Here is a 21,818-nt window from a genome sequence, read left to right as displayed (position 1 = left end):
CATGCACAACGGAGGACCTTCTTGCAGCAATATCGGAGGCACTCCCAAGTGGCCAGATACTGGTCAAAGGACATTTATTCAACTACCAAGCTTGCAAACTCTGTGTCTTTTAGTATGTTTGTTTGTTTGTTTGTTCTGTCAAAAATATAATACAACTGTTCGGTTGCCTGACACGATAAACAAACAAACAAACATTACAACACAACTTAAAATATACAATTATACAATTTATTTTATTTATCATGCTAGGAGTGAACCAAATCAGTTGTATTACATAAAAAAACAAACACACAAAACATAAACTTTGCAGACTTGGTATTCTTTTAAATGTCCTTTGACCAGTATCTGGCCACTTGGAGTGCCTCTGGTGTTTCCGCAAGAAGGTCCTCCATTGTGCATGTGGCAGGGCTCAGGGTGCATTGCAGCAGGTGGTCTGTAGTTTGCTCTTCTCCACACTCGCATGTCATGGATTCCACTTTGTGGCCCCATTTCTGAAGGTTGGCTCTGCATCTCGTGGTGCCAGAGCGCAGTCTGTTCAGCGACTTCCAAGTCTCCTAGCCTTCTGTGTGCCCAGGAGGGAGTTTCTCATTTGGTATCAGTCATTGATTGACGTTCCGGGTTTGAGCTGCCACTTTTGGACTCCCACTTGCTGAGGTGTTCCAGCGAGTGTCTCTGTAGATCTTAGAAAACTATTTCTTGATTTAAGTCGTTGACATGCTGGCTGATATCCAAACAAGGGATGAGCTGGAGATGTCCCTGCCTTGGTCCTTTCACTATTGGTTGCTACTTCCCGGCGGATGTCAGGTGGTGCAATACCAGCTAAGCAGTGTAATTTCTCCACTGGTGTAGGGCGCAGACACCCCGTGATAATGCGGCATGTCTCATTAAGAGCCATATCCACTGTTTTAGTGTGGTGAGATGTGTTCCACACTGGGCATGCATACTCAGCAGCAGAGTAGCACAGCGCAAGGGCAGATGTCTTCACTGTATCTGGTTGTGATCCCCAGGTTGTGCCAGTCAGCTTTCGTATAATGTTGTTTCCAGCACCCATTTTTTGCTTATGTCCTGCAACTATACAATAATATTGTCAAAGGCTTTCATGGCGGGAATCACTGGGTTGTTGTAGGTTTTTTCGGGCTGGATGGTCATGGTCTAGAGGCATTCTCTCCTAACATTTTGCCTGCATCTATGGCAAGCATCCTCAGAGGTAGTGAGGTCTGTTGGAACGAGGAAAGGGGTTTATATATCTGTGGAATGACCAGGGTGAGACAATGGACTCTTGTCTGCTGGAGCTAGGTGTGAATGTGAATACAATAATAAAACAATATTACATTATATGTTATCAGTATTATAAATAACATATATTACAACATTATTATTACCGGTATATATTATTATATTGTATTATTATTATTATTATTATTATAACTTTATTTGTACCCCGCTAGCATCTCCCGAAGGACTCGATGCGGCTTACATAGGCCAAGGCCTCAAGACACAATACAACAAACACAATACCAAAGCAAATTAAAAACAGTTAAGCAGGATAAACAACAACAATAAACAATACATTGAGACACTATAAAACTGGGCAGGGCCAGAGTAATGGGTACAAGATTAAAAGTGCTGATGTGGCAGGAGGTATGTAGGATTATAAGTGAGTGCAATGTGCGGTGTGCGGTATCTTAGTTCTACTAAAGTGCTTCTAGGACTTGGTATTGGAGGTTCCTAATCTGAGAAGGCACAGCCAGGTCTTTCTGAAGACTGCCAGTGTAGGGGCCTGTCTAAGATCTTTGGGGAGGGCGTTCCAGAGTCGGGGGGCCACCACAGAAAAGGCCCTGTCTCGAGTCCCCACCAAGCGCGCTTGCGATGCAGGTGGGATCACGAGCAGGGCCTCTCCAGATGAACGAAGGGAGCGCGTGGGTTCGTAGACGGAGATGCGGTCATGCAGGTAGGGTGGTGTCAAACCGTTCAGGGCTTTGTAGGTAAGCACCTGCACCTTAAATTGGGCTCGGAAAATAAACGGCAGCCAGTGGAGCTCCTTGACCAGGAGGGTTGACCTCTCTCTGTAATGAGCCCCGGTTAACATCCTGGCTGCTGCCCGTTGGACCAGTTGGAATTTCTGAGCCGTTTTCAAGGGCAGCCCGACGTAGAGCGCATTGCAGTAGTCCAATCTAGAGGTGACCAAGGCATGGACCACCCATCAGCCTTCGCATTAAATTTCGCATTAATCATCGCATTAAATTTCAATATTATTAATATTATATGTATATACAATATATTTTAGTATTAGCACCATAACTAAACAAACTGCATATGTCAGAAGGTGAATGAATTAAAAAGGGCGGGTCCGTTTGACTCCGCCCTCCAAACAAACAACTCAAGCTGCGATTGGACAGCAAAGGGCCAATAAAAGAGCGTACATGGTTGGGGGCGTGGCCTTCGAGCGAAACAGAGCTGTACGGTAGTCAGGAAGAGACTGACGTAGTTTCAAAGGGGGAGGGAGGAGGACTAAAGAGCTGAGGAAAGGACTGTCATAGAGTGTGTGTAAGCGATCATTTGTGGGCGGGACAACGCGCGCGCCAGGCCACGACTGGCCCATCGAGGAAGCGGATTGGTCCTTTCGGGATGGGCGGGGCTTGGCAGAAGTGACAGTTGGGCGGGGGCCGCAGGACTAGGGAGGAGCCTGGCGGGGGTTGGCTGTGGGCGCGGGGGAGTGGGCGGGGCTTCACAGGGTCTCGCGCGCCGGGGCCCCACTTCCAGTCAGGGCGAGATGAATGAGGCGGAAGGCCTGCGGCAGAGGCGCCCTGCCCGCCCGGCAGTGGTCACCGAGGACAGCACGGCCCAGGAAGCCAAGAGCGGCAGGTGACCCGGCTTCCTTCCTTCCTTTCTCCCTTTCCCACTGTTGTCATAGCTGAGGGGAGGGAACGCACCTGTCATGGCGACCCCCAGGGATTGATGCAGAGGGAAAGGATCAGGCCCAGGCCGAAATACGTTCATTATTATTGACTTGCCTTATTTTGTATGGCCCCCAGTAACTGATACTGCTGGCCTGGGCCAGGTTGGGCCCTCCAGGTGTGTTGGAGTGGAACTCCCACCATTCCTCACAGCCTCAGGCCCCTTCGTTTCCCCCCTCAGCCGCTTAAGCGGCTGAGGGGGGAAAGGAAGGGGCCTGAGGCTGTTAGGAATGATGGGAGTTCCACTCCAACACACCTGGAGGGCCCAACTTGGCCCTGGTCTGCTCTAACATCACTACATAACATAATACAATTAAAGAAGAGCACAAATCTGAAAATAGAGGGGAATATGCCCTCCCTCCTTTGAAATATAGAGTTGCAAGAGACCTTGTGGGCTATCCAGTCCAACCCCCTGCCAAGAAGCAGGACAAGCCCATTCAAAGCACCCCCGACAGATGGCCATCCAGCCTCAGTTTAAAAGCTTCCATAGAAGGAGCCTCCACCACATATCGGGGTAGAGAGTTCCACTGCTGAACAGCTCTCACAGTCAGGAAGTTCTTCCTCATGTTCAGATGGAATCTCCTCTCTTGTAGTTTGAAGGCATTGCTCCGCGTCCTAGTCTCCAGGGCAGCATTTATTTATTTATCGTGTCATCCGCAACCAGAACATTGTATTACATTTCTAACAGAACAAAACAAACAGATAAAAAAAACACACAGATTTTGCAAACTTTGTAGTTGGTTAAATGTCCTTTGACCAGTATCTGGCCCCTTGGAGTGCCTCTGCTATTGCCGCAAGGAGGTCCTCCATTGTGCATGTAGCAGGGCTCAGGTTGCATTGCAGCAGGTGGTCAGTGGTTTGCTCTTCTCCACACTCGCATGTCGAGGATTCCACCCTGTAGCCCCATTTCTTAAGATTGGCTCTTAAGGGCAGAAGAAAACAAGCTTGCGCCCTCCTCCCTAGGGCTTCCCCTCACATATTTATACATGGCCCTCAACATGTCTTCTGTTCTGCAGGCTAAACATACCCTTTAAGCCACTCCTCATAGGGCTTGTTCTCGAGACCTTTGATCATTTGAGTCATCCTCCTCTGGACACATTCCAGCTTGTCAACATCTCCCTTAATTTGTGATGCTCAGAATTGGACACAGTGTGATTCCAGATGTGGTCTGACCAAGGCAGAATAATAATAATAATAATAATAATAATAATAATAATAATAATAAACTTTATTTATACCCCACCAGCCAACCCCTCTGGGACATCACTTACATTAACATACCTACATGGGATTCCTCTGGGTTGAGCTGGCTACAGAACCTATGAATGTTTCAGAAATCGAGCCCATCTTGAGGGCCTCTTTCATTCTCTTATTTATTTGAATTATTTCTTTTAAACTCTAATTGAAAATGCTGTAAAGGAAAAAAAGCAAAATAAGCACATGGGACTGTGTCGGACCTTTCATTATCATATATTTACTTTTCTCCCTGGGGCCCTTGTTTATATATGTGTGCACAAGTATCTAATGTGTGCATGCATACCCACAACTATCTTTGCACATGCACAAGCCAAGCAAAGATAAGATTCCATGCATCTGATGAAATACACCCTAGTTAATGGTTACTTAGTTGATGTGTTCCCTGAAGCCATTTCTGTCTTATTGGGACTCTAAGGCAATATTCATGCAGTCAGGCTAGCCGCATGACTTTGGAGGTGTCTACGGAGAATGCCAGCTCTTCGTCTTAGAAGTGGAGATGAGCACCACCTCCCAGAGTCAGGCACGACTAGACTTAATGTCAAGGGGAAACCTTTACCTTTACTACAGTAATATCACATGGTGTCTGGGTCTGAGAATGTGTGACTCACCCAGTGGGTTTTTGTAACAGAGCAGGGATTTGACCCCTGGTCTCCAGAGTTGTAGTTCAACACAACAGTCACTACACACTTAAGTCATAATGAATTAGTTATTCTGCAGGTGTGTAGCTGCAATTGTTTCCCTTTACTGGTTAACCCCTGTGCCACCCATTAGAAGCTAGACTTGCTAGGATAAGTAAGCCTGGCTTCTAAAAATCTTATTGGGGCCTGAAAAGTGGCAAAAGCGTTGGTGCTAAACAAACAGAAACAATAATACTATGACAAGGTCAATAAAAAAGTAGTAATAAGATTGCAGCAGACTGGCAGAATGCATCATTTCTGAGTTCCAGATGTGTGGTAGCAGGTTGTAGTTGGAGCAGGAAGATGAATTTTGCATGTAAAGGGGTTAGAGTTCTGGTGTTGCAACAGGATTTCAACACTAAAAGGAAGCAGTGCAGCCTGATTGGGAAAGTTAATTGGGTAAGAGGTTAGGAAAAATATAATGTAAAGAAATGTCTCACTTCTGAGTAGGTGTGGACTGTGGCTCCTTTTTATAGGATTAAATCCTACTGAACTCAGTGGCCTTTACTTTTAACCTTGGTAACTTCATTGGTCAAATACTTTCTTCAGGGAGAACTTAAAGTTACATTGAATAGATGTTTGTGAACAGGTTAGAATGTGACTGCATTTCAAAATGCTTTCGGTGTTTCGGAAACCTAAGTAAAAACCTGAAGAGGGGGAAAACTTTTTTTCCTCTCAAATATTACACAATTTCAATTTGAAATGCTGGGCACTGTTGGTGAGAGCGATTGGTGTACTTTATTGTTCATCAAACTTGCCTTTCCTGTTTGTGCTCCTGGTTTGTAGGGGTGAAGCAAGCCAAGGAGATCTGGTTTTGAATACATGTACCGTAAATGTTCTGGGCAGGAGGGATGAGGCTGTTTACACTAGCATGCAACTAGTTTATAATGAGGCAAAATTATTTGGAACCCGTATTTGCTAGCTTAGGCTGGTTAGTCCTTAAAGTTCTGGAAGCAGTTTTTGAGTCATGAGTATCTTTTTGTCATGCTGGAATTTTAATGGTGGGTAAATAACTTATTGCAGCGATAGGTGTATGGTTGATACAGCTAAAGAGATTTTGATCTATCATAGAAAATGCCAAATTTAGTTGCCTGAACAAGGTTGCCTTTGATCAAAACTCAACTATTTCTTTATTCCTCATAGCTGTTTGCCTCCTTAATTTCTTCATTTGTCTACCAAACCATTTATTTCCAGTATCACACTAGTGCAGTGGTTCCAAACTTTTTTTTTTTAACCAGGGACTACTCTCTAACATTAGTACCAAAAAGATTATAAATCATTTTTTGTCAACTTCAGATTGGGTTTGGGGTGCTGATTCAGAAAATTGCATTGGATAGACCACACCAGTTCTCGTTTCTAATACAAAAAATATGCCATGGTTAGCGACAGGGAAGGAGTGGCAGGCGGCGCGAAAGGAGCAGAAATAAAATAAAGAGGAAGGAGGATCGTGGACCAGATTTTCGTCCTCACAGCCCACTGGTGGTCTGCGGCCCACATGTTAAGAACCACTACACTAGAGGTTAAAGAGTAGGCAAAGAGTATGCATCCCATCTGAATTCCTTTGGCTGCCTCCTGCAGAATTCTGGGGCTTGAAGTTTAGTGAAGTGGCTTTCAAAATGCTCAACCAGAGCAGTCCTGGAGTTAGATTTGTCTATTTTCTTTTCCTTTGCCTCCTTTTCCTAATCATTGCTGGTAATTAAAATCCTTGCTAAGGGTCAGAAATACAACCTTTACCCCGAGAAAGAAAGTTTAAGCTAGCTTCATCCTCCAAACCTCTGTCCTGTTTCTTGTACTTACTTATCTCATCTTTTTTTAGCTGCTACGTATAAAGAAATTGGTTTGAAACTGTGAGATTGATGCATCTGTAGTTACCATTTCAAACAGATTTCTGAAGTAATATATAACATGAGGGGCTGTTAAATTTATTTAAGAATTTTCTATCAGCATGCACATTTGATTGGGGAAGTATAGTCATCAACAGCTTGCATTGTTATTTTCCGAGTATATTACTTAGCTTTATATTTCTTGACAGATTAATTTGTTAAAAATGATTTCTGCAACTGTCCTATGACTAGTAATTATATTAAATTAGTGGAATAGCATTTTTAACATAATGTTCATCTGAAAAAGAGCATATATAGATGGACTTTTGTGTATATGCAACCTTTCCACATTTATGTGTGTGCCTTTTTGTACCATATGACCTTTATGAATTAATAAACTAGTTTAATTTTGACCTAATATGGATATGCAGTTTTATTGTAATATTTGTTATTAATGATGCACTGAGATTCTTTATCTATTTTTTGTTGCAGTACCTACAGCAACAAAGTGTTCCGTGTGACTTTTATGACTTTAGCTGTATCTGTAATTATTCCTTTATTTGGAGCAATAATCCTTCTGGAATGTCCAATAGACCCTCAGCCCATTAGGTGAGTACTTAAATACGATGTCTGCATTTAGCACACAGTTTATGTATTTGTTACTTTGTATTTAAAATATATAGATTCACCCAGCTATAAATGTCCCTGATCCTTCCTGATTAGGGGATTTTCAGGAAGGATTGGTGAAATAAAACTGGTAACAATTGCAGTTTTCTTAACTGAGGAGCTTTCATGAATTCGATATTTTGACATTTACTCAAGAAGCCAAGGGTGAGTCAAGAGAATTGTCATAATTGGTAGGTAGTTCATGGTTAAAGTGTTGAGTAGTTGATGAGAAGAATTTGGGAGCAAGAGATGGAATCTGGGAGTATTTTGTGATAGATTTCTCTCCCCCCCCCTTCCCCCTATTGTTGTAAAAGGTCATAACAATTTTTCAAGACCTTAATTGGTTTCCTGTTAGGGTGCCAAGGCTCTACAGACTACAGATTGAGAACCTGTTACAGATGATACCATTACTATATTACTATTCTCATAAATAATTATTTCTTTGAGATAGATTGATGAAACACATTCATACAGAGTAGGAAGAGACTGCAAAAGCCATCCAGTCCAAATACCTGCCATGAAAAAAGTGGAGGCTGGGTGAAAGAAAAAGTACATAATCCTGAATGTATTTTGTAAGAAGTATTTTGTAAGAACCACAATGATGCTTGTATCCATTGTGGTTTTGTTCCAACGCACCCCACTCAATACAAAAATTTGTGGATGCTCAAGTTCCATTATATATAATGGCATAGTAAAACAGTGTTCCTTATGTAAAATGGCAAAATAAATGTTTGCTTTTTGGATTAAAAAATATTTCAATGAGTACAGAATCTATGGATACAGAGATTTGAGTGTAAATATAATATTAATGTATTTAAACAGAAGAAGTATACATTTCTCTCATTGTAGTTGCAAATCTCCATTCTCCCTTCTCCCTCCCTTAGAAGAAATAAAGAAAAGTATTTGGGGCTTCTTCTTTTTTTTGCCTGATCCTCTCTTCTTGGCTTTCATATCTTCACATTGGCCTGGGCTAATATTCCATATTCTAGCTCAGTCACTAACATTCTTCATGGCCTTCTATCTGAGATAATTTTCCAGACTTACTAAATTTAGGTGCAAATCCATTTACTTTGGAGTTCAGGTGTTTCCATATTCCCTAAGAAACCTCTCTTCTGCCAGTTGCTATGATTGGGATGGCCCTGATTCCCACCGGAGAGGAAAAATTACAGAGTAGAACACTTTGCCTCCTGCTCTGGGAGCTGTTGGTTGGCAGGCTTTTGGAGATACACTTTCAAAATGTTGAGTATGGGATGATATGCACTGTAATTACGTTGTGATATACAGTACAGTTTGAATCTAAGGAACCTATGAATGATAAAACGAATGTGGAAAAAGAAAGGGAAAAGAAAAAAAAATCAACTGAGGCCAGTTTTTGCCATCTGCAGTGACAGGGTTCCTTTGTGACAAACCAGAAAAGGAAATAGCAGTTATTCTTTTTTCACCTAACCATTCACATACACATATCCACACACACATATACCATCCATACACACAGACTGTTTTGAATTGCTGTAATTCTATATGTATAATTTTTTGATATGAAGCATATATATGTGTGTATGCAATGTGTGTATATGTGTATATATATATGTGTGTGTGTGTGCGTGTAATGTGTGTAATTCTTTCATGTGTATCATCCTATAATTGTTGTTGCATATGTAATGTCTCCTATTCTATTCTTTTACGAATCCTAGCCCCATAAGACAGCCAGATCACCAGTATTTATTGGTTGAAAGATATTGGGCTAATTTGAGGCATACAATCATTTATTCATCTGGACACTTGGTCTCTTACTTTGGATTAGTTGGATGTGTCTCATTCTTTCTGCTTATTTATTTTATCCCTGTTATCTTTCAATATGCTTGCTTAGGTTGATTTGGATATCATGATTTTATTGATTGTCTACAGAACATGAAATTTATTTATTTATTTATTTATAGCTTGCTTTTCTTCCTAAACGGGACCCAAAGCAGCTTAAAACATGCAAAACAATATGCATATTAATCAAAGTATTATATTACCTTACTACAGAAATTAAACATGCTATTGCCTTGGTGAAACATGGGGCATACTGTGTTTTTAGTGGATGGTTTATCATTCATTAAATTGGAATCGTTCCATATACTAGGAACTACATGCCCCAGTGGTAGCTGAGATGGGAGCGTTCTGGGATTTATGATCCAAAAATTAACTTACCAAAACTCTGATTACTAATGATTTCCAATCTGTTTGTGCCAACTAGCTACCAAGTGTGCTTTATCTGTTTACTGGTTCAGCTGTAAGCATGTATAAAATGTGCTAGATTAAACAAGTGACACCTCAGAAAATCAGCTATGGTGTTTTAAAAATGTGTTGATGCTTGCCGACTGAATTACTGGAGATACTCTTCCATGTTGCTCAAGAGCACTTGACGGTTAACATACTTAGAGGAACATTGATTAAATTTCCTCTTTTTTCCTCTTTTTTCTAGTTTCAAGGAACCTCCTGTCCTCACTGGCCCACTAGAACCAAACTTTAAACTTCGACAAGCAGAAAGACTATTTGAAAATCAGCTTGTTGGACCAGAATCCATTGCCAATATTGGTGGTAAGCACATAACCAATGGCGATCTAAGGTGCCTTTTTAATCATTGCTTCATAGTTAATTTTTTCCCCAGAAACAATTTCTGCATGCTGAATGTAAAGGATTCTGCATTATCCTGAAATGAAAGTTCTTAAAGGTTGCTTCCCCAACCTAGTGTGCTCCAGATTCCTTGGACTATAATTTCCATCATTACTGTAGACTGGAACTGATGAGAGTCCTAAATATTTGGAGAGCATCCGGTTGTGAAGTCCTGTTCCAGATCTTGCTTTCTCCCCAATGAGTTAGTGTTACAATAACCATAACTCCTCTTAGTTAGCTAAGCATATCTTCATCCAAATCATAATGCAATGGGTTTCTCAAAAAACTCCAGCAGTGCAGCGACAGAGTAAAATATTTAGTTCAAGAAAAACTTACACTCAAACTGGTGCTTTACATGTGGAAAACATGTATTCTGAAGTATCCTATGTTTATAGGTGATCACTTGTGGCTGAGTATGATTGGCTTCCAAGGATAGAGTAATGGTAGTGGATCCGTAAGTGACTCTGGAGATCTATTCTGGATCCATTTGGTATTTCACAATGAGGACATTGATTTCATAGAATCATAGAGTTGGAAGAGACCTCGTGGGCCATCCAGTCTAACCCCCTGCCAAGAAGCAGGAAAATCAAATTAGAAGCACCCCTGACAGATGGTCATCCAGCCTCTGCTTAAAAGCCTCCAAAGAAGGAACCTCTACCACACTCCGGGGCAGAGAGCTCCACCCCTGAACAGCTCTCACAGTTAGGAAGTTATTTCTAATGTTCCTATTTTCCAGATGGTAGGCGGTCAAACATTAAGTTATGATGCATCCCAAGTGGATCAACGTTGATATTCTCGGAATGAAAGCATCCCAATTGAGTATTCTGGACTAGTGTTAGATAGTATTTTTAACACGGCTTCAGAATACACTTGTTGTGTCCCTCACAATATAGTTGATTACTGGGACAACAATTTTATCAGTGGAACCAAAATTAAACAGTCCCCTTCCCATGTTTTGACAAGATTTTATAGCTCTCTGTAGAAACATACATTTGATAGTTTAGTTGTGGTTCTATCTCACAACTTCCATGAATGAGTTGATTTGTTTTTGATACTTACCAGACCCCCAATCTTCCTTCAATAAGTTATCTAGTTAGCCCCTTAATGTGAATCACAGTGTGAATCACAGTTATCATAAAATATAGACTTATCTGTAGTTATAAATCCTTGAGTGGTCATCTTGAGGCTCCATATAGATTTGGCCAGTGGATACATGCTAGTCCTCTTTTTTGAGGAATGTTTGTTTTGGCATAATATTTATGCTTCAGGTGCTCTTCTGAATGAGTGTTCTCAACATCCTGAATTGCTCTCACCCTGTTGCTTGTCTTTTGTAGATGTGCTGTTCACTGGTACTGCTGATGGAAAAATTTTGAAGATAGAAAATGGGGAAATACACACATTAGCCCGACTTGGCCATGGTCCATGTAGTAAGTCAACACTGCTTATTCACTGTTTTTACATTGTGACCTGAAGTGTTTGCCTCTCTCCACATGTCTAGCTTTATAGGATGGATGCATAGGTGTACTGTAAGTGTACTAATGACATTTTTCTATAAGGAAACAATAAGGATAGTATTCTTTTGTACAAGTTGAAATCCACTTTTGACGTGTAAGTTTCGAGCAGAGCTTTCCAAACTTTTAATATTGGTGACACACTTTTTGAATTTGCATCATTTTGCCTCATAGTAATTCAGTTTTACCAGCAAACCAAAACCAATCCCTTATAAGAGGTATAGAAACATATATCAATTGTAGCAATGAAATGTATGGAGACACAACATATCTCATGAAAACCTTTCATTTATATTTTTAAATATATGATTTATTGCTTATTTCACATATACTCAGGTTTCTTGTTATGTTTGGACAACACACTGCAGCTGACACTAATGTGTTGCAACACACCATTTGAAAAGCTCTGGTTTAGAGGTTTAGTGTGCAAATTCTGCCATCTATTGAATAGAAATACCTGTATATACTCAAATATAAGCTGACCCGAATATGTCGAGGTACCTAATTTTGCCACAAAAAACTAAGAAAACCTATTGACTCAAGTATAAGCTGAGGGTGGGAAATGCAGCAGCTAGTGGTAAATTTCAAAATAAAAATACATACCAATAAAATTGAGGTATCAGTAGGTTAAATGTTTTTGAATATTTACATAAAACTGTAATTTAAGATAAGACTGCCCAACTCTGATTAAATCATTATTCTAACCCCTTTTTGATGTAAAGGTGTTTATGTATCCTTTCAATAATCACAATGGTGTTTTCAATTATAGATTTTGGGGGAAATGCTGTATGTATATGAATAAAGAAAAGTGGGAAAAAACTGGTATGGGAAAGGAGGACTAGAAATGTGAAAAGGTTGGAATGGGAAGGGGTGGTTGAAAAAGTGGGAAAATGAGTTGGAAAAGGGGTAGCTGGATAAGTAAGTCCAGGCAGTTTAGCACTCAGCTGCTGGTGGTGGAAGCAAGAAGTGCACCATGTACTCAGGAAAGAGAAAACTGCTGGGAGGTGTGTTTCATGTGCTCTGCACCATGAATTCAGTAAACATCAGTTAAATGTGACTGACTGTGAGGGGAGTTGATATAATCTTAAAATAATCAAGTACTTGAGTGGAGGAAAGTGTTCTGGCATCAATGCATAACTTGGGTAAAGATAGTGTCATTTGTGTCCTTTAGATTTTGTTCTGCTACTGGCAGTTAACGATTTCTTAACAGTTTGGAACCTCCAGTAGAGGGCACTATATATTTCTGAGTTCAAAACATTTACTATTTCTGTGGCTTTATATTAATTTTGCCTCTGGGGAGAAAATCTGTTTTGAAAACAGTTCAAAAAAAGAATGAAAGTCAGAAATCAGCGAAATTATTATGTGTAAAACAAGTAGTGTTTAGTAACAAACTTATGTGTAAAACAAGCAGTGTTTAACAAGAAAAGCTTATCTTTAAAATATCACAAAATGATTTGGTTTTGCTGCAGCAAATTTATATATTTGCCTTAATTTGGAGCATAGTGATTCCATTTACTAACAGTGTTGTTGTTAGACAGAATGTTCTTCAAAATTTGTCTTCAATTGTCTTTCTATGAATTTAATTCTAGACTGATGTCTCATTGATGACTATGCTTTTAAATTGTATTTTTTATTGATTGGCTGCTCGATGTCTTTATTTTGATATGTCATTTGATTTCATTAGTATAATGCTGTTATTATTTTGTATTATGTTCTATTGCTGTAATGTTTTGCTATATGTCGAGCATTGAATGTTTGTCTCTGTTTGTGTAAACAGCCCTGAGTCCCCCTGGGGAGATACCGAGCAGTCCAAAAATAAAGTTTATTATTAAAGCTTATTATTGTTGTTAGGAAGTGAATAGAATTTTTATGTACATATTGTTTTTTATGAACCGTCAGTATATGTATTTTGAAAGGTGGCAGAGAAGACGAACCAACATGTGGGAGACCTCTTGGCATCCGTATTGGACCAAAGAACACACTATTTGTGGCTGATGCTTACTATGGAATCTTTGAAATTAATCCTGTGTCAGGTATGACTTTCTTCTTCTTTTTCTTTACCCAGTTAGTTGTTAAGGATTCTGGTAGCTTCTTTGATCTAAATCTTATTTCAATTTTTGTTCATCTCACATTGTTTAAGTCCAGAAACAATGATTTTTTTTTTTTAAAAAAAGATCACCATTAATTCAGCAGACCTGAACAGCTCACCCTTTACAACCTACCTTTTATAGTTTGTATGAATGAAGCCTTGGTTGATGGTGTCGATTTTTTGTAGCATAGCCTCACAACATAAAGACCAACTCCTATAAAGGTTGTCTTTATGGTGAAGCCTTGCTGTAGTGCCTTGCAAAAGTACTAAAACAATTTTAAAATCTCCACATTTGTTGTTTTACAACCTGGAAATGAAATTAACTAAGATTTACCACTTAGCTTGGCTGCTTCCTGCCTGGGAGAATCATTGTTGGGAGGTGATTAGCTGGCCCTGATTGTCTTTATTTACTGTCCTGATTTTAGAGGGTTTTTTAAATACTGGTAGCCAGGTTTTTTTTAATATTGGTAGCCAAGCCCCACATGCCAAGTTTTCAACAAACCTCACAACCTCTGAGGATGCCTGCCATAGATGTAGGTCAAACGTCAGGAGAGAATGCTTCTAGAACATGGCCATACAGCCCAGAAAACTCACAGCAACTCAGTGATTCCGGCCATGAAAGCCTTCGACAGTTCTTGCACATGTCCGCAGATGTAGTGTTGGAGTGTAATCTGCTTTAGTAACATACGTGAATAAACTGACATAAGATCACATCGCTCTTAAGGAAGCATCAGCAACCTGCATTGAGATGAAGAAGCATGATTTTGAGGCCTTACTCCTGCTTCTCCTTTTGCACTGCTTCTTTTTATTTCCCCTCCCACTCTTGTCATTTTTTCCTTGTGGCCATGTCCCAGACGCAGAATAAGCACAGGAAAAACACACCTTTTGTCTAAAAGTAGTGTTCTGTGCTGTTTCTCACATTTCATTTTCTATCTTTTAATGAAGATAATTTCAATTTCCATCTCTGAAATAGTGTAAATACTTTGGGTTTCCTGGGGAAATAGCAGACTTCCGGTTTTTAGAGCCCATGCTGTCAAGAGTTCAGAGAACATTGCCCCTGATTTGGGAAGCTAGGAAATTTAATGGATCTGTATACTTTAAGAACTTTAAGAGATAATGTGAACTTGTATTCCTTCAAGTCACTTCTGATGTATGGTGACCCTAATATGAATCTACCACAGGATTTTCTTGGCAAGCTTTATTCAGAGGGAGTTTGCCCTTGCCTTCCTGAGGCTGAGAGAGTGTGACTGACTCAAGGTCACTCAGTTGATTTTCAGTAGCTGTACGGGGATTTGAATCCTGTCTCCCAGTGTCCCAAGTCCAACTTTCAAACCCCTGTAGTTCCCTCAGTTTTAGTTGCAGGAGTTAAAAACTTCTCTCTCTGTGATCAGGTGAAGTGATACCGCTTGTGTCTTCAAAGACTCCAATTGAGGGGAAGAACCTGTCCTTTGTTAATGACCTTACATTGACTCGAGATGGAAGGAAAATCTATTTTACTGACTCTAGCAGTAAATGGCACAGAAAAGACTACTCCTTATTAATTATGGAGGCATCAGATGATGGACGGTAAGTGAAGTCGTCCTTAGGCTGTGAGCAGTATTAAAGACTACTAGCAAAAATAGTCAGATGTATAACTGTGTCAGTCCTTATATTAACAAACCTTAAATGCAAGAGGGCTGTGGCCTGGCTTTGACAATGTAAGCCTGAAGATGAAAATCACCATTTGCTCCTGGCAGAAGAACATTCCCAGAGGCTTGTGGTGGGAGGACTTAGCAGAGAAAGCAACAAAAAGTCTTGTGGCATCATGTGTTTTATTTGGCTTCAGGTCCACAGACGCTTGTGCCAAAAAGAGGTTGTTGTCCATGATGTCATAATACTCTGAGTGTATTCAACAAATGTATCTGTGTTATTTATTGAGTTATTACTACATCTTTCTCTCTGTGAGTCTCCTTATTGGGAGAAGGGCGAGGTAGAAATGTATGAAATAAATAAATAAATCAGAGTGGGGGCGGGGGGTGGGATAGCAAAGTGGGTTAAATTGCTGACCGAAAGGTTGGTAGTTCAAATCTGGGGAGCGGGGTGAGCTCCCACTGTTAGCCCCAGCTTCTGCCAACCTAGCAGTTCAAAAACATGCAAATATGAGTAGATCAATAGGTACAGCTTTGGCAGGAAGTTAATGGCACTCCATGCACTCATTCTAACCACATGACATTGGAGGCGTCTGTGGACAATGCTAGCTCTTTGGCTTAGAAATGGAGATGAGCACCACCTCCCAGAGTCGGACACAACTAGACTTAATATCAGGGGAAACCTTTACCTTTATTACTATGTCTAAACATCTAGGCTGCTGTAGGAAGTCTTAGTGTTATGTCTGGATACGAAATTGTATAGAAAGTAATGCCCAGTAGTTACTGCTGCCTCTCTCTGAATCTTTTATGATTAGGGAAGGTAGGCAGTGGAAAATGTCATGATAATCCTGTGGCCTTCATCATTAATGCTGGTGTAATGATTATACCTTTAGATTGCTTGAATATGACACGGTGACAAAGGAAGTGAAGGTCTTAATGGGAGGACTCAGATTTGCAAATGGAGTGCAGCTTTCACCTTCTGAAGATTTTGTACTGGTGGCTGAAACAACCATGGCAAGGATACGAAGGTAAATAACATGCTTGCCTAGATTACTGCATACTAAATGGATGTGTGTGTTTGTCATTAGCCACATGCTCTGAGCTCAACTATTTTTTTAAAAGTTGGTGCAAGATTTTCTGATCTTTGTGTGGAGTTTGGTTTTACATTCATATTCATTATCATCCCTAACATGTATAAGTTTAACTAGCTTGACTTCTTTGTCCCACTCCTGCTGCCCCTCTACCTGTCTTTCTATATCAAAAGCACAAGTCCTTTAATCCATTTACCCCCTTCATATCAGAAATACTCAGCTTGATTTTAAGCATGTTTACCAATTATATACATTTTTCTGCTGCCAGCTTTTAAACCCCTTTCTCAGCCATTCACATCCTCTCCTCTCCCTTTCTGGTGTCAGATTTCATACCTTCTTCCACCTAAATGAGATTTAAAATCTGGTAGCAGGATGAGAGAGGTAAGGAGATGGATCAATGAGAGGGGTTAAAATCAGATTGAATGTTTGTGGTGGGAAGGTGGAGAACAGAATGGTGCTTTTGGAAGAACTGCAGAGAAGCATAGGAGAGAAATTGGAAGGTGGATCATTGGGAAAGAAGTTTACAGGTTGGCTCAGGCTTCGTTGTGAAAGTGAGGGGGCAGGGATGCTGGTTAGAAAGAGGTCTGCAGCATGCGTGTTTTCCCACTTTCATTGGGCTTCTATGCCACTAACTCCCGTGAATGGATTCAGTCATTAAGAAGTGTTCTGCCACTACTGTTATTAGTAAGTAGTAGATTTTATTTGTACAGGTCCTTTATTTTGTTGTGATGTAAAAGATGTTATGTGTTTTAATTTTTAGATATTATGTGTCTGGCCTAATGAAAGGTGGAGAAGACATGTTTGTAGAAAATATGCCTGGCTTTCCTGACAACATTCGTTTAAGCAGCTCTGGAGGTTATTGGGTGGCTATGTCAGCTATTCGAGCCAACCCTGGATTTTCTATGATGGATTTCTTATCTGAAAAACCATGGATTAAGAGAATTATATTTAAGGTAAAAACTAATCAACTTAACAATTAAGTCTACTTTCATTCTTTATGGTGTTTATGTTAGAATGAGCCCAGTTCTACTCTAACTATATAGGTTGGGTTGTATATTTCCATTGCACCTAGCTCACCCAACCCGTAAAATAGAAAAATTGACTATAATCTTGAGTTTACAGCTTAAATTATTTTTAAAATATATTTTTATATTTTATGCTCCTCTATTCTTCAACCATGATCATTCTCAATATGGTTTAAATAAAACCAGATTTATAAAGCAATTCCTGTCTTTACAATGGCAGAAGCAAAATATTAGTTACTGTCATCAATATCAGATGGTAGAACTATGTTTTCTGTTTTTTTTTCCTCTCCCAAGCATGGGGATAATAAAAGGAAATCTTGGGGTGCAGATTGACTATAGTTTTCTACACACTCCAGCAGATACTGATTTGCTTTGGGATATGATATCAACTAATCTTAGCCCTTGGAACTGTCAAAGGCAACAAACATTGAAGACTCAGAGAGGGAGGGTGGGGTTGATACATGAAGGACTCCCTTTAGCCCTTTTGTTCATTGTGACTGGTAAAGAAGTATATTTGGGGTGGACATTTTCCCTTCCTTTTTCCAATCTAACAGATATTCCTGCTGGCATCACCGATACTGTTACTTTTTTACAACCTATTAATTCATGATATAGATATATGTAACATACCTGTTGAAATAGTGTGAAGGCTTTTGGAAACATTACTATACCTGGATATGGGCATCACTTTTTTGTAGATTTGTCATAGATGCTGCGAAAGTAGAACACATCTTGGTAATGTAAGCCACTTTGAGGAGCCCCCGGTGGTGCAACAGGTTAAGCCGCTGAGCTGAACTTACTGACGCAAGGTCGGTCGTTCAAATCTGGGGAGCGGGGTGAACTCCCACTGTTAGCCCCAGTTTCATCCAACTTAGCAGTTCAAAAACATGCAAATGTGAGTAGATCAATATGTACTGCTCCAGCAGAAAGGTAACGGCGCTCCATGCAGTCATGCTGGCTGCATGACCTTGGAGACGTCTACAGACAGCACCAGCCCTTTAGCTTAGAAATGGAGATGACCACCACCCCCAGAGTTGGACACAAGTAGACTTCATGTGGAGGGGAAACCTTTATCTTTACTTAAGCCACTTTGGGTCTCCTTGTTTGAGAAAAAAGCGGGATATAATCAGAACAACAACAACAACTGCAGTCATCCTCCACCTTACAGTTCCTAGATTTGATTTAAAATGCTTTCTCTTGGAATCTCTATTTCTTTCAGCATGACTTTATGGTCAGCTTCCTCCAGTCATGGTGTAGGACCCAGAGATTACTAAATAACACTTCTCTAGGAATCTCTAGCTTCTCCAATGTGATTCTGTGTTCCTCTTTCAGTGAAAGTTGACCATAGAGTTGTGCAAATGACCTAAAATTGCTAGAGGTATTCTCTCAGATAAAAAAACAACAACATTCACATTCACAAGGGTCATGTACCCCTAACCCAATGGTTCCCAACCTTTTTTTTGACCAGGTCCCACTTGACCAGGGCTCACTTGAACCAGGGCCCACTTTGAGCATGACCACTTGATCAGGGACCACTCTCCAAAAGGGGCAGGGCTGATTAGCTCTGCGGAAAGGAGCAGAAATAAATTAAATTAAATAAACAAATAAAGAGGAAGGAGGTTCGTGGACCGGATTTTCATTCTCGCAGCCCATTGCTGGAACACGGCCCACAAGTTGAGAACCACTGCCCTATCCCCATTAAATGTGGAATGCTGGCTGTATTTCATTAAGGCCAGAAAACTGCTAAGGATTCTTTGTGACAGCCGCTCTGTGCTTTCACTCATTTGTTGCATCTCCAGTACATACAGTCCAGTCTGACGGATTCCAGTGTAATAATCATGATAGTTGCTCTGATTGTACCTGGCACATCTTGCTCCCTGGATATTCGGTGGACTAAATGGCATGTGGACTTTGAAAGCCATGTTCTTCATTTAATGATGGCATGTATTATTATTATTATTATTAACTTTATTTGTATCCCGCTAGCATCTCCCGAAGGACTCGATGCGGCTTACACAGGCCGAAGCCTCAAAACACAATACAATAGAAAACATAACACAACAATAGCAAAGCAAATCAAAACAATAAGCAAAATAACGACAATGGCAATACATCAAGACATTATTAAAAACTGGTTCGGCCGGCGCAATGGGGTACAAGGGTTAAAAGTGCTGAAATGGTAGGAGGCACGTAGGATTAAAAGTGCGGTGTGCAGCAGCGATTAGTTATGCTAAGGTGCTACTAGGACTTGGGGTGGGGATTCCTAGTCTGAAAAGGCACAACGGAACAGCCAAGTTTTTAAATTCCTTCTGAAAACAGCTAGAGTAGGGGCCTGTCGGAGATCTTTTGGAAGGGCGTTCCAAAGTCGGGGGGCCGCCACAGAGAAGGCCCTGTCCCGTGTCCCCACCAAGCGCGCTTGCGATGTAGGTGGGATCACGAGCAGGGCCTCCCCAGATGACCGGAGCGAGCCTGTGGGTTCGTAGATGGTGATGCGGTCACGCAGGTAGGGTGGTCCCAAACCGTTTAGGGCTTTGTATGTGAGCACCTGCACCTTGAATTGGGCTCGGAAAATAAATGGCAGCCAGTGGAGCTCCTTAAACAGAGGGGTAGACCTCTCTTGATAATGAGCTCCAGTTAGCATCCTGGCTGCTGCCCGCTGGACCAATTGAAGTTTCCGAGCCGTCTTCAAGGGCAGCCCCACGTAGAGCGCATTGCAGTAGTCCATTCTAGAGGTGACCAAGGCGTGGACCACCCCGGCCAGATCAGCCTTCACGAGGTATGGTCGCAGTTGGCGCACAAGTCTCAGTTGCGCAAAGGCCCTCCCGGATACCGCCGACACCTGAGCCTCAAGTGTAAGCGAAGAATCCAAGAGGACACCCAAACTGCGGACTTGTGGCTTTAGGGGGAGTGTAACCCCGTCCAACACAGGTGACCACCCTATACCCCGATCCGGTTTACGATCGACCAGGAGGACCTCTGTCTTATCGGGATTGATCTTCAGCTTGTTCCTCCTCATCCAGATCGACACAGCGGCCAGGCACTCGCCTAGCACCTGAGAAGCCTCCTTGGAGTTAGGTGGAAAGGGGTAGTAGAGTTGTGTGTCATCCGCGTAGAGATGGCACCCAACTCCAAAACTCCGGATGACCTCTCCCAACGGTTTCATGTAGATGTTAAAAAGCATGGGCGACAAAATAGAGTCTTGCGGGACCCCACAGGTCAAAGGCCAGGGGTCAGAGCAGGCGTCTCCCAGCTTCACCATCTGAGTTCTTCCCTCCAGGATGCACTGCAACTAGTCTCAGTTTATCTATATCTGAAGAGAGGATTCCTACATCACTGTTTTTAAATTATCAGCTCAATACAGGTGTTTGTAATACTTATGGCTAAAAGACAATTCTCCATAAAATGATTTTTGTTTGTATTTCAGCTCCTTAGTCAAGAAACCGTGATCAAATTTGTGCCAAAGTACAGCCTTCTGGTAGAACTAAGTGATACTGGATCCTACCGAAGAAGTTTCCACGATCCAAATGGAATGGTGACATCGTACATCAGTGAAGCACATGAGCATAATGGACATCTCTATTTGGGCTCTTTCCGGTCTCCTTTTATTTGTAGACTGAATCTGGAGGATGTTTAAATCTCTGAGCCAAAAGCAACACCGCTGTTGTCTTGCATTACTCTGGGGGGCAAAAGAGGATGGATGACAAATTTGAGCCAAGGAAGAAGAATGAAAGCACAGTCAGTCACAAGCACTGTAGCACTATTATCTAGACAGATACAGAGGTCGAACGCTTAATTTAAAAAGCATGCTATACCTTAAAACCTGGGGACACAATCCACTATTTTTTGTGCAATTAGCATTTGAATTGGCAGGCCTTCTCTGGCCTTTTTACATCCCTTCAAGGCAAACAAAAATTGCTTCATGAAACGGAATTTTTATGTTTACTAACATGATTTAGACGCTGCTTCCACTATGGAAGGATATTGTACATACATATACTTGATTTGCTTTCAGGACATCAAACTATTACACTGGAAATTGGTGAAATCAAGTTGCTAATCTTAGGTATGTTGCATGCATTTATTTCCAACTTGGGTCTTCCTAGGCATGTTTTAAAAGCACGCATACTGGAACATCTATGTACTTATAGATGTATTAATAAACTGGATTATATTACAATTCCATTTCCTGTCAATGCTGGGTTTTGTTTTTTCTTTGTTTTTTTGCATAGATATGTTTGATGGCATGAAATCGGGGGTGCTTTGAATGGGATTTTCCTGCTTCGTGGCAGGGGATTGGACCGGATGGCCCACGAGGTCTCTTCCAGCTCTATGATTCTAAATCACTTCACTGCATAATTGCTTATACAAAATCTGAAAATGTCCTTTCAGAATAATGCAGCTATCTTTTGAAGATTAAATGTGTTGTCGAAGGC

The 21,818-nt window shown here is 40.9% G+C and overlaps 1 protein-coding gene across 1 annotated transcript; it reads left to right on the top strand.

The window, feature by feature from the left end:
• The first annotated feature begins 2,712 nt into the window (after nucleotides 1-2,712).
• APMAP (adipocyte plasma membrane associated protein) lies at nucleotides 2,713-21,567 on the top strand. Its single transcript, XM_060754540.2, has 9 exons — nucleotides 2,713-2,865; nucleotides 7,207-7,323; nucleotides 9,851-9,966; nucleotides 11,376-11,468; nucleotides 13,469-13,585; nucleotides 15,033-15,207; nucleotides 16,163-16,297; nucleotides 17,121-17,313; nucleotides 20,810-21,567. The coding sequence occupies exons 1-9, from the start codon at nucleotides 2,774-2,776 to the stop codon at nucleotides 21,017-21,019; spliced, it is 1,248 nt and encodes a 415-aa protein (XP_060610523.2). The 5' UTR covers nucleotides 2,713-2,773; the 3' UTR covers nucleotides 21,020-21,567.
• The last annotated feature ends 251 nt before the right edge of the window (nucleotides 21,568-21,818 follow it).

The sequence above is a fragment of the Anolis sagrei genome, chromosome 1 (assembly GCF_037176765.1).
Source record: "Anolis sagrei isolate rAnoSag1 chromosome 1, rAnoSag1.mat, whole genome shotgun sequence".
Lineage (NCBI taxonomy): Eukaryota > Metazoa > Chordata > Lepidosauria > Squamata > Dactyloidae > Anolis > Anolis sagrei.
The sequence above is the reverse complement of the archived record's forward strand: the minus strand, read 5'-3'. Positions and strand labels throughout refer to the sequence as shown.

Coding starts and splice junctions, on each gene's coding strand:
- APMAP (XM_060754540.2), top strand. CDS start 2,774: ATGAATGAGGCGGAAGGCCTGCGGCAGAGGCGCCCTGCCCGCCCGGCA. Junction 9,967..11,375: donor ATCCATTGCCAATATTGGTG/GTAAGCACATAA, acceptor TGTCTTTTGTAG/ATGTGCTGTTCACTGGTACT. Junction 16,298..17,120: donor ACCATGGCAAGGATACGAAG/GTAAATAACATG, acceptor TTTAATTTTTAG/ATATTATGTGTCTGGCCTAA.